At 39.8% G+C, this 12,934-nt stretch overlaps 1 protein-coding gene across 1 annotated transcript in view; it reads right to left on the reverse strand.

Moving 5' to 3' along the window:
• LOC138526445 (toll-like receptor 13) overlaps nucleotides 1-12,934 on the reverse strand; it is a 314,600-nt gene that overhangs the window by 151,294 nt on the left and 150,372 nt on the right. Inside the window, exon 2 of the mRNA XM_069637207.1 lies at nucleotides 5,462-8,255. Coding sequence (XP_069493308.1) covers nucleotides 5,462-8,157 — 2,696 coding nt within the window. The 5' untranslated portion in view covers nucleotides 8,158-8,255. The remainder of the gene's footprint in view (nucleotides 1-5,461; nucleotides 8,256-12,934) is intronic.

The raw sequence follows: 12,934 nt of genomic DNA on the forward strand, positions 1-12,934 counted from the left end.
TAGGAGTTTACAATAACACGAGGGGGGCTCTATCCAGATTCAAGTTCTTTTTCTTCAAAAGCACTCCACCAATTGCACTCGCCTCTTGGGCTACACTTGCTTTGCCTTCTTGTTTGGCGTCTCACAGGCCTCTAGCTGGTGGCCTCCTTTAAACCTTTACCTCAATCTGTTGTCCCAGTTTCATGTATGGCTACAGCCGGCCATTCACTTCCTATGCTTATCACAACCAGATCCTGGTATGAATGGAGCAGAGTCTGGGAATTGATCGGTGTCAATCAAAGGAGTGTATGCGGGCTGAGGACCATTGGATGCTGTCCCGTTAGCTCAATGACAACTCTGATAAGTTGCTGGTGATAGTTAGAGGCAGATGCAGTGGCCTTTGCTGCCTCCCCTCTAGCCTTCTGAAATGTGATTTCCCAGGGTTCTAGTCTCATTGGTTCATAACTCACGTCAAATCAATCACAAATAGCTGTTTTCTTTTACCTGAAAATTCTTTGGAGGATTCTTCCTTTTCTTTCTTCTAATCTGAATATCACAGCAGTCTCTAACTTGGTTGTTATGTCCCGATCATGGAAATTTGTTAGATCTTGGACTTCATGACTTTTGGCTGTGCCAACTCCAGGTTATCCCCAATGGAGATGTGCATCTTTTATTTGGGGCCAATCACTGCACTTGTTCTGCCCCCTTCTGATTTAAGTAAATTGAATTTCTCTCTTTCAAGGGGCCTCATCATGAGTTTCGTGGTGCAGAAAATGGGGCAGTAATACTGTTACTGGACCGCCCAACTTGGAATTGGAGGATTCACCGCCAGCTCCGAGCTGGAGGTAAATCTGCTGCTTTTCCTCCCATTTTCGGTGAAATTACTGCAGCTGCATTACCGCTGTAGTAATTGCGTCGGAAATGCCCAATTGAGTGCAATGGACTCCATGAAAATGAGGATTTACACCACCACTGCCACTTGTAATCCAGCAGTAATACCACCGGACAAAATGGTGGTAACGGTAATTGCATTGGGCGGTATTCCAGCAAATTTACGTCTGGTTACCGCCCAACTCGTTATGACCCCTAAAGTATTCTCTTAAATACTTCCCCATTGTTCCTCATGACGTTCAAACTATGAGCCATGCTTTTCCGTTTAAAAGAGTCAAACTTGACTTTTATGTTCATCAAGACAACTTTTGCTGATTATCTTGTGTGTCCTGAAGGCCTTTAGAGACAGGACTCTCTACTGAGTGTGGTCTGATATATCAAGGCCTGAATTTATGTGTGGTTCCTGTAGACAGCCCTAACTCCTGACCTTGATGATATGGGGGTTCTTTCTTTGGATGCATATTGGCACACTTTGGGAATCATCTTTATTCTAGCGAAGATGACAAAGGATATTATGTTGAGGGTTGCAAACCATTCTTTGACTGCTGGTACCATTGTACTAGGTACAGGAGATGATGGTAACATGTTTGGGTGTCTAGATGTGGTACCAATGAATGGGGAGGTTCTGATGGACTTATGTAGGTTGTTGTTTTATGAAAAGTCCACCATTGCGAGGCACTTCACCCAATCAGTGTCTTGTCGCATGCAGTAAAATCAGAAATACTTCTCAAAGTTCTGATGCACTTGTTCTGTCTGTCCATCGCTTGGAGGTGGTAGGCCGAAGACATGTGAGCCGTGATAATGAGGTGCTTCTGAAGGATTTTCGAAAATCAGGAGACAAATTGTAGTCCTCTGTCTGAGATTATGCATGCTGCAAGACAGCGGTGTCTAATCAGTGTTTTTAGAAGTGTTTGGGCCATTCCAGCTGCATTAGGGATTCTTTTTAAAGGTTGAAAATGGGCTTTTTTATGAAAGAGGCTACACCAGAAAGATGGTATCAACATCTTCTTGGGAGGAAAGTATGTATCAAAATCCATACTGACACTATGCCAAGCTAGCGGTTGCACTTGGAGAGGTAGTAATAACCCTGCTCGAACTTGTCTCAGACTCTCGCCGTCATTACGAGGCTGGCTGGCTGACTGTAATACAGGCTGTAATACAGGCACGACTGCCGCCGGTATTCATTTTTTTCCGGCGCCCAGAAATGGGCAATTACCAGGTCATTATGGCCTTGCGGCACAGGTATTTGCCCTTTCCTGAACGCCGGAAAAAATTCTTCCCCATTCCCATTTGAACCCCATATGGCTCAATGGGAATAGGGAGGTCGGATGCACCGGCACAGTTTATAACGGTGCGGTGCATCCAACATGCGGTGCTCGCGGGTGCCTTTCATTCCGCCAGGTCAGACCTGATATTGATCCTGATATTCTTCATTAAAACTGGGGCTAGTATCCCTCCAAGTAGCATGGGTTCTGGAGTACTATTCCCTGGAACGTTCTCAGAGAGAGGACATGACAAGGGTTTTCAGAGCTTAAACCTCCGCCTCTCTCCCCATCTTTACCCTAGACATTGTTCAATCTATACGTCAGATCGATTTCAAGATTTGTGGGAGCAGGAATAACTTGAGCTACTGGGCCTTTGATGTCTTCTGCCCATGTGGTCTCAGTAATGCACCATGGCTTGAATGTCTTCTGTCCATGTGGTTTCTGCTACTAAATATTCGAACTGGGTAAAGTTTACTATCAGGTCTGTAGACCTCTGTTCAATGGTCAACAACTCATTCATGAGTGACCTTTCACGAGTCTATGTCTAAACATTTTTCAAAAGGCATCTAAGAATTGAATATAGTCATGCCGTATTGGATCATGATTATTCAAGGTCCAAGAATATGAAAGCAAACTTGGTTGTACCAGCGTTATACAAATGAGGCAGATTCATAAACTGTAGCAATAATTGTGTCATGATGTGACAAGTATACAACCCTCTTTGATGTTAAAATGGGGTCACACCGAGTTCTGTTCTCTTCTCTCAACCCACTATTTTTACTGCATATCAATCAGCTGGCTATAAATATCCACTGCTTGTACTGTGATGCTCCAGCTATTGTATGCTGATGAAGTAGTCCTGATCTCTAAAACTCACATGGGTATTAATAGACTATTAGAAATCATAAGTCAATTATGCAACATAGGCCTGTTACCACTACCAAAAATATGAGGATTGTTTACCATCAGTACACAATTTTGAATGTTATTGTTTTATTTACCAGGAATAATATAGGAGAGGTGGATTGCCTTGACAACCTTCTGATTAGACTATAGGCAAATGGAAAGTGGCAGCTGCATACAGTACAGCGGCAAAGTGTTAGCGGCACAAATAACAGGCGCCATTCGCTTATTATCCAATAAATACCCAGGGTCAGCGATCCCATTTGGGACTGAACTATGGGGCTATGAATCCTATGGCATATTAGATGTGGAAGAAATATTATTTTATAGAAGCTCCTTTTCTTAGCCAAAAAATACTTCAACTATTCTGAATTATGTTTACACTCTCTGCCTATGAAGCACATTTGAGGACAGTCATATTCTGGCTCAGAGCGAACAAAACAAATTATTTGTTCCCAAAGAGACTATGTGGGACACAATATGTGACAATGAGGTTGTAGAATGGAGAGGGCTATTAAGTTGCTGCAAAATATTGGATATGGGCATTTGCAGAATGAAGGAATAGTAATCACAGGTAAAGATATTGGGGCAGTGAAGATTGTTTATGGTGAATAGGCCACATCTAGGCATTTTCTAAATGGGAAATTAGCAGGTACAACTGTGGTCGTATTCTTGAGCTATAAAAAGAGTTTTGGCCCAATTAATTTGATCATAAATGCCTACAAGAGATTATTGTTTTTAAAACTCTGGCTGAATGTTATGCATTCAGCTTCCCGAACTGCAAAGTGGCATCAGGGTAATCTAGTTACTGCTCAGTCTATAGAACAATATAAGAATCACATGTGCAGTATGCTTTATTATTCCCACTCAATAGAATACCTATAATCAGAGGAATTTTACAATATCATTGATGAGAACAAATTAGTCAAAAGTCAGAGGCTATGAACTTCTTGACATCTACAACCATACTTGGCATTTTATTTAACATTGCCAACTTGCTGTGCATGTTGTAAGTACATGAATTTGAATATTAACTAGTTTGATTTTTTTTTAATCAAATCGTTATAGGTAGGTGGTTTCAGTATTGGCCTGTTATTTGTGTTGATTTTTCAATTTTAGGATTATATGATTTCATTTGTATGTCTTTTATGTGTATGTGAAGGAAATGCAATATTTCCCCAAAAAGATCCGGAAGGAATGTGGTCACATTGATATGATTTTTCTTTCATTCATTCTGCTTATAGTATTTCCTTCTAAAAAAAACATTTAGGAATGCATGACAGTGTTTTAAAAGTTATACATATCATTAAGGAATATTTTGAAAATTGAATGTTTAGTTAATCTTATAAAATTTAAGAGGGATTCAAAAAATTGAGTTGCTAATTAAAATGTTCTCAAATGTTTTTAGGATTAATTATAATTTCCTGATGAATGGAAAGCACCAGCAGGCAAACTACAATTGCAGGAAGCATATGCATGTTTAAGAAGTCAGTATTCATTTTTTTGGGAGGATTAGTTATTCCACTATAAAATCATCTCATAGTTTATCTCATGATACTTTATTGTTCTAAAATATGCATGTACTAAACAGCTATTAGGATATTCTCAGAAATGCAAACAGAGTTTCACATTGCTGCTTAAACTCTTGACACTAATGGAAGAAATCAAATTTTTCAGGATATGCTACAAACCTCACATTATAAAGTAACCTTCTCCTTCACTGAATATGTGAATAAATATGACTCTTTGCTTATTCCTGGTTCATCGAAGCTGATGAAACTGCATTACCTCCTCCAATTCACCATGTATATTGCCCAGAATTATCTGTGCGAAAATAAATACTTGCGTTGTTTTATATCTGTAAAAACATCCATATCTATGAAAAGTCACCACGTCCTCAAATTTCCCAAAGTTCAGGAAACATCTTTCTACATTTTTGCTAGAATACATTGTGAAAAAAAGAGAATTTGTTTGTGTTCTTATTTGCAAAATACATTTTTGTAAAAAGTGAGCCGTTATCTCAGAATTGACTGTGAATCTAAAGTAAGATGCAACATTGTTTTGAAAAATGCAAACTGAAACTGCATTCAATTTTTCTTTATAATCTTTCAGTTAAAAATGTCAGTTTTTAGAAATCCTTAACAAAGTTGTGCTCCATTATTAAAAAGTACTACACTAACTTTATATATTTTCAAAACGTCGAGATTGTTTGCTAAATACTCTTGTTTAAATAACCAACATTTTGAAGATGAAGATTAAAGCCAATTGTATTTTGGTACATACTTCAGTTTGAATTAAGATGCTTCTCTTAGAGTAAAGATCAAACATTTTTGCAGCTCTGCAAATTCAGGAAATGTTGGAGTTGCCAATTGAACCAGATTTTGCCTGTGGAAATTAAACACCAATACATCCCTACCCCTTACCTGTAGTTGGGGATGTATTCTAAAAATACCACTATAAGAACATCCTCATGTTGGTAGAACATTCGGGAGCAAGCCATCTCAATCTCCAGCCTGCACCAGTCGCTGTTGAGGTACCCACTGCTGACAACACAGAGTGTTTTCCTGCTGTTGTTAATGGCATTCTGTACACTATCAATATACAATTCACCAGGTAGGAAGTCTCTCGGCTTGAAACAGAGGCGGTACTTCTGTGGGCCTTTCTCTTCCAGGTGAAACAGTACATTCTCCATGACCCAACCTTCATCTTCAGCACAGCAGGAGACAAAGGCATCGTAAAGATGATGAGGTCTGGCTTCCTTCCGGAATTTCGTTTCACACCAGGCTCTCATCATGCAGTATGAATAAATCAGCACCCATCTGAACTTAACAGTAAGTATAGTGACCAGCATGGTGGCCAGCGTGACCGTAAATGTACAAAGGAAGATGACCATTGCAATGTCATTGTTGCAGAAGGACAGATCCTGTTCAGTAAAATTGATTGCTCCCTCAAACCTGCCAAAGCATCTGATAGAGCGGATTAAGGGCACTTGGACATGGGGATTGACGGTGGACCAGTTTTGGAACCAGTAGTTCTCGCATGCACACAATAGAGGATTCATGTTGACATCCAAGTAAGTCAGGGCAGTGAGATTGCCAACCAAAGTTTCGCTGATGTTCGTCAGAGTGTTATCCCTCAAAGACAAGCTCTCCAAAGAGGCCAGACTGACAAAAGCATTTTCGGGTAAATCTTTCAAAGAGTTGCTATTAAGCTTAAGATGCCTGAGCTTCCTGGTGTTCTGAAGCAAATCAGAGCGGAAATTAAATATGCCTCCTGGGTACATATCAGACAAGTCCAACTGTGTGAGGTTGATGAGTGGATGCAGTGAGATATTCTGGAAAAAAATGCTTGGATTACCCTGCAAATTTAGAATTTCAAGGCTCTCTAGGCCTTCAAACAGCTGGATTGAAACCCCTTCAGGCCTACTTTTATCCTGATAGCTCAGGTCTAGATGCTTTAGGGATCTAAGTTCTTTAAAAGGGCTGGGCTTCTGATACTTGCTCCACCACGTCAGCTGGTTTTTACTAAGGTCTAACCTGCTAAGGGCCCTAAGGAAACGGAACCTGTCGGGGTCGAGCTTGTATAAATTGTTGTGCGAGAGTGAGAGATAGCGGAGGCAGGAGAGGCCCAGGAATCCTTGTGGTTTGATAGATGAGATCCTATTCCCTGCTAAAAGAAGAATTTCTAATTTTTTCAGTTTCTCAAAAATGAGGTCATCTATCATTATTAGGCTGTTGCTGCACAGATCTAAAACAGTAAGGGAAGTCACATACATGAAAGTTTTCCTAGGTACAGTGACTAATTTGCAATTCCACAGTATCAATTTCTTAAGCTTTGTCAGGCCAAAAAATGTTTTGGGGTTAAGTCTTGTCAAAAAGTTTTTTGAGAGGTCCAGGTAATGGAGATTCTTTAGTTCTTTGAAAATCAACTCTTCTAGTTCTTCAAACAGATTACGCTCAAGAATCAGGGTGCGCAAACGTGATAGATTAGTAAAGGCCCCAGGTTGGATCTGTTTCAGTTTACACTTGCTCAAGTGAATGTTCTCAAGGGACCAAAGAGATGCAAATGAATTTCTTCTCAGATATCCGAGAGGGCTAGTGGACAAATCTAGAGTTGTGGGATTGCTGCAGTTGCCAATTAAGTGCAGATCACGAGATTGTATTTTAGAGTGTTCAATGTCAAGCAGTGTTAACCTGGGCAAAGTGCGGAGCAGCTGGCATGCAGAATACATGTCTTGCCCGAGGGCAGGCCGCATGCTTGACCAGTGGAGAGCAGTGAGGTTGGTCAGAGGGAAATCCAAGATTTGAGATATCTTGAGGGGGTTCTCATCAAACACCACTTTTACCAGGCTTTTCACATTGAGGAAGGAGCTTGTATTTACACCAGACATGTTGTTGCGTGTCAGGTCCAAAGACTGCAGGTTGGGCAGCATGTAGTTAGACAAGTCAAGAAAGGTGATGTTGTTTTTTGCCAGGTTTAAGTGCTGGAGCATTGGCAAAAGAGTCAGGTGCGAGCCAGAACTCAAGTCAGAAATCTGATTGGATTGTAGATGTAGCGTGGACAGTTCTGTTAGACCTAGAATAGCTTGAGCCACAACTGCAAACTTGGATATGCTGTTAAAAGAAAGGTCAAGCTCTTGCAGTCTAGCCAATGGCTTTAGGGAACTTGCCTCTGTACTGGTTATATAGTTATTGCTGATTTGTAACACCCGCAGACCTAGAAGCTCTGTTAAGTCCAAATGATCCAGTGAGAGTATGAGATTGCTACTCAGGTCAAGGAAGTGGAGTCCTTCAAGGTGCTGGAATGCTCCTTCCTGAATGGCATGAATTTTATTATTGGCCAACCTCAACTCCAGGAGCCGGTCCATGTGGCAAAACGCACCCATTTCCAGAGTTTCAATCTTGTTGAAGGAGGCATCCAACCAGCTTGTTATGTTTGGGAGTCGATAAACAGCTGTTGTCAGGTTTAGAATGTCCTGTCCTGTGCAATTGGCACCAGCCGTTTCTCTGAAGATGAGTACACACTTGGAGAAGCCATATGCTTGGAGCAGCAAAACATGCACAGTGAACAGCAGGAAGCAAGCCAAGAGGAGTTTGTTGCGTCGATGTAGCAATTGCATTCTGTCTGAAGCTGTGTTTTCATTTGATGTGTTGAACGGGGATAAGGTGATTGCAGTAGTTTCTCCAAATATCTATTAGGTAGCCTGTGACCGTAAATCTGCAAAAGAAACCAGAGTTACTACTTTCATTTTAATATTTAAATCAGGTTGTGCATCAGTAGGTACACTGGGAAGCAATATGCAATAAACAAACCCACATTCTTCGTTTTGAAAGGGTCAAATACTATTTATATTGATCTTTGTTAAAGCATGCCCCATAACCTGGATCCAGTTCTCAAGAATGTTTTACAGGATTTAACAAATAATACATTGGTCATGAAAGGAGTGGTAATATAGCAAGACATATGGAAGGTTTACTCTAGGAGTGCCTCATGGGTCTGAGGATGCAGCAGATTTACATTTCACAGGTAAGTCAATATGCAAATACTTACTGCGCATTTCAAATGCAAAAAAACAGGCAGAATCTGCAGGGATCCCCACCTCTCTCTCTCTCTCTCTCTCTGGCAGCATAAAAATCATTGTGATGTGGTTGGAGATGCTGGGGGAGGGCCTCCATCGAGTGGGGAAAAGCACACAGTGTTTTTTACGTCCTGCTCTGTGCGGGGGAATCCCATGAAAATGGTATTGAGGTTGAAAAACGTGCACAGGCTATGAGCCTCATTACGAGGACAGCGGTCCGGTACAAATGACGGACAAATTGCCAGTAATGCCGGCACCAGCAATTTTCCAGACCGGGGAAACCCAAGTTTGCCATTGGGGGCTCTAAGCTACCAGCAGGCTGACCTGCCAGTAGATCAGGATCCTACTGGCAAAGACATGCCGGCATCACTGGCACCGGTACTACCGCGGTGCCGGTCATTCCAACAATCCTATCCCATGTAGTTTTAAGATTTGTGAGAAAACACCCTATTCCGGATGTGTGCGAACCTCTCTGTAATTCATGACCACAGTATTATATGTTGTAGTGTGCTGCACAAAGTGAGGAGGTTAGGTGACTTCTCAGATTCAACTATTTGTATCAGATAGTTTGTAGAAAAGGTGCCCTCACAAGTCGTGCTCACATTCCTAAAGTGAATGACCAAAATGTTGTCTCAGAAGTATTTAAGATTCTATGTTTATTAAACAAACCAAAGAAAAACTGCATGCTACAACTGTGTGCCAGTGATGTATGTCATCCACAAAAAATAAGTAAATATTGTACATATGATATGTTGTCACATCAGGGAAAGCTAATGTCACTTGTGGATGGCATTCATGAGATGCAGTAACATTTTGAATTCAAAGCATTCACCAAAAAGCCTACACGTTTGTTCCCATAGAAACAATACCAAAATTGTCACAAAGATACGGTTTACCAAATTTGTCACATAAATACAGTTGCCAATTTCCACATAGTATGATTTGCCAACACGTGTTTCGACCCTCTAGGGTCGTCTTCAGGGCGTATTATACTAGTTGTATCATTGGCAGTGCAACCAGTTCCAATTCCAACATTAATTGCTTCGAGTTGTATCATTGGCAGTGCAACCGGTTCCAATTCAAAGATTAATTGCTTCATACATATTCAGGTTAATGACCTATGCAGTCCATTAGTTGCTAGAATAGGAACATATTCAAATTAATGACTTATGCAGTGCATCAAATCTGGAAAATTATCTGGTTTGGAGAAAGGACAGGAGGGGGAGGAGAGGGAACAAAAAAAAGAGAGAGAGATGGTTTTGTAAATTAATGAATAGCCTGTTGGCATAACCATTACGAAAAATGAGTGAAAAACTATTGAAAAATTATCAAATGAATTAAATCTTGAAACCTGCAAGTACATTGTATCCATCTAATTTTACAAAAGAGACCATATTGCAAACCATAAGTCAGACTAATTTTTTGATGTTTAAATAGGCTTTCCAGAAAGCAGATTCTATATAGTCAGAGGACCGAAACATTTCCAAAAGGAACTATGTCGCAAACCATAGGTCAAACTAATTTGTTATTCCTCAATCAAACTTTCCCAAAAAACAGATTCTATGTAGTCAGAAAACAAAAACAGTCAGACTGCTAATGGAAGCCAGTGTCACACTCTTATTTAGACATCAAAAGCGGGTGTACCTGCATACAGCGGATAGCGCTGTAGAAAAAACGTCATTCATTTTCTAATAACAGCCTGCGTTAGTGTCAGATATAAGAGCCCAAGTTAACTGCAAATCATGCATAAAATAGAAAAGCATGAGAAGTTTGTACGTCTGACGTTTATTGGATTAGATGCATGATTAATGTGGATGCGTTGTCGGCTATGATAACAAGGTATATGTGCTTACCTGCTAATACGGGTAAGTCAAAGCCATATGTTCGCGTGAATTGGAAGTATTCGTAATAGTCTTAGGATAGTCCAATATCAATCGTCAGCGGCACGGTCCCAGTTTTTCTGTAATGGCATATATTACTATATCGTATATGGGTCGCCAAAGTGCCATCAGATTTAGTCATGGCGTTGTCGGGAACGCCATGAAATGGAATCAGTGCAAAGACCCAATTTGCTAACCCAGACGCCAAAAATCAATGATGGTGCACAACATCCGGCTAATGTTAATTTCATTACAAAATATTCCTAGGATTTTATCTGTTATCAGAAAATGAATGACGTTTTCTCTACAGCGCTATCCGCTATATGCAGGTACACCTGCTTTTGATATCTAAATAAAAGTGTGACACTGGCTTCCCTTAGCAGTCTTACTGTTTTTGTTTTCTGACTACATAGAATCTGTTTTTTGGGAAAGTTTGATAGAGGAATAACAAATTAGTTCCTTTTGGAAATGTTTCTGTTCTCTAACTATATGGAAACTGCTTTCTGGAAAGTCTGTTTAAGAAGCAAAAAATGTGTCTGACTTATGGTTTGCAATATGGTCTCTTTTGTAAGATTAGATGAATACAATTTACTAGCAGGTTTCAAGGTTTAATTCATTTGATAATTTTTCAATAGTTTTTCACTCATTTTTCGTAATGGTTATGCCAACAGGCTATTCATTAATTTACAAAACCCTCTCTCTCTCTGTTTTTTGTTCCCTCTCCTCCCCCTCCTGTCCTTTCTCCAAACCAGATAATTTTCCAGATTTGATGCACTGCATAAGTCATTAATTTGAATATGTTCCTATTCTAGCAACTAATGGACTGCATAAGTCATTAACCTGAATATGTTCGAAGCAATTAATGTTTGAATTGGAACTGGTTGCACTGCCAATGATACAACTCGAAGCAATTAATGTTGGAATTGGAACTGGTTGCACTGCCAATGATACAACTAGTATAATACGCCCTGAAGACGACCCTAGAGGGTCGAAACACGTGTTGGCAAATCATACTATGTGGAAATTGGCAACTGTATTTATGTGACAAATTTGGTAAACCGTATCTTTGTGACAATTTTGGTATTGTTTCTATGGGAACAAACGTGTAGGCTTTTTGGTGAATGCTTTGAATTCAAAATGTTACTGCATCTCATGAATGCCATCCACAAGTGACATTAGCTTTCCCTGATGTGACAACATATCATATGTACACAATATTTACTTATTTTTTGTGGATGACATACATCACTGGCACACAGTTGTAGCATGCAGTTTTTCTTTGGTTTGTTTAATAAACATAGAATCTTAAATACTTCTGAGACAACTTTTTGGTAATTCACTTTAGGAAAGTGAGCGTGACTTGTGAGGGCACCTTTTCTACAAACTATCTTATACAACTAGGTGAATTTCAGAAGTCACCTACCGTCCTCACTTTTTGCAGCACAGTAAAACATATAATACTGTGGTCATGAATTACAGAGAGGTTCGCGCACATCCGGAATAGAGTGTTTTCTCACAAATCTTCAGATTTCTTGTCTTTCCCTTGGGGTGCAGCTTACTCTCAAAATATTTACCCAAACCTCTATAAAAGCTCTCTTCAACATGGCACAATACTTATTAAACAGAGAAGAAGACAGTGCTGCCCTTTTTGCACCACGTGGACTAGACAGCAATCCCTTTAAGAGCTGACCCAATACAACAGAGACTTTAGCTCAAAAATTCATCAAGTTAGAACGACTATGCAAGAAAGAAATCAATAAATACTGGGAACAAGTTTCTCTCCAAAATTATTTAAAGCCAATTATTATTCCCAGAAGCCTCTGAATCCTAATTTTCCCTGATTTCACGCATAAAGATGACCAAGACTTGGCAGCAGATTGGGAGGCTAACATTACTGTGAGTTCAGAAAACATGACCAAAATTTTTATTACCCATGCTGAACGAGAACATTCCAGACTAACTTTAGAAATTGACAAAATCAAAACAGAAATTTCAGAAATGAAAAATCCGACTAGCACCAAAGATAAGAACTTTGAAAAAATGCATACTATCTTAGGTGAATACCAAGATGAAATTAAATTACGAAAATTTTGAAAATGTTATCGCGATGAAAAAGATTATCTCAATGATCGGGTATATACTTTTCATCCGAAATATGATGGAGATCAGTCACAAATCAGAACCCCTACAGTGACACCGACAACCGCAGACGCTGACTCAGAATCTGATTCTGGTAATGCCACGATTGGCGATCAAGAGTTTGGACCTACTTTAGAGACAACACGACATCATAGAAGATGTTTCCTTGCAGAAATAAAAAGGTTCAAAAAGGGCAACCAAATCAGTTACAACAACTCTAGTACCAAACAGGTACATTTTCAAAAGAATGTCCCTTTAGGACAAAATACCACAATGACTACCACCACTTCAGAGGAGGA

The sequence above is a fragment of the Ambystoma mexicanum genome, chromosome 1q (genome assembly GCF_040938575.1).
Source record: "Ambystoma mexicanum isolate Mex_15411 chromosome 1q, UKY_AmexF1_1, whole genome shotgun sequence".
Lineage (NCBI taxonomy): Eukaryota > Metazoa > Chordata > Amphibia > Caudata > Ambystomatidae > Ambystoma > Ambystoma mexicanum.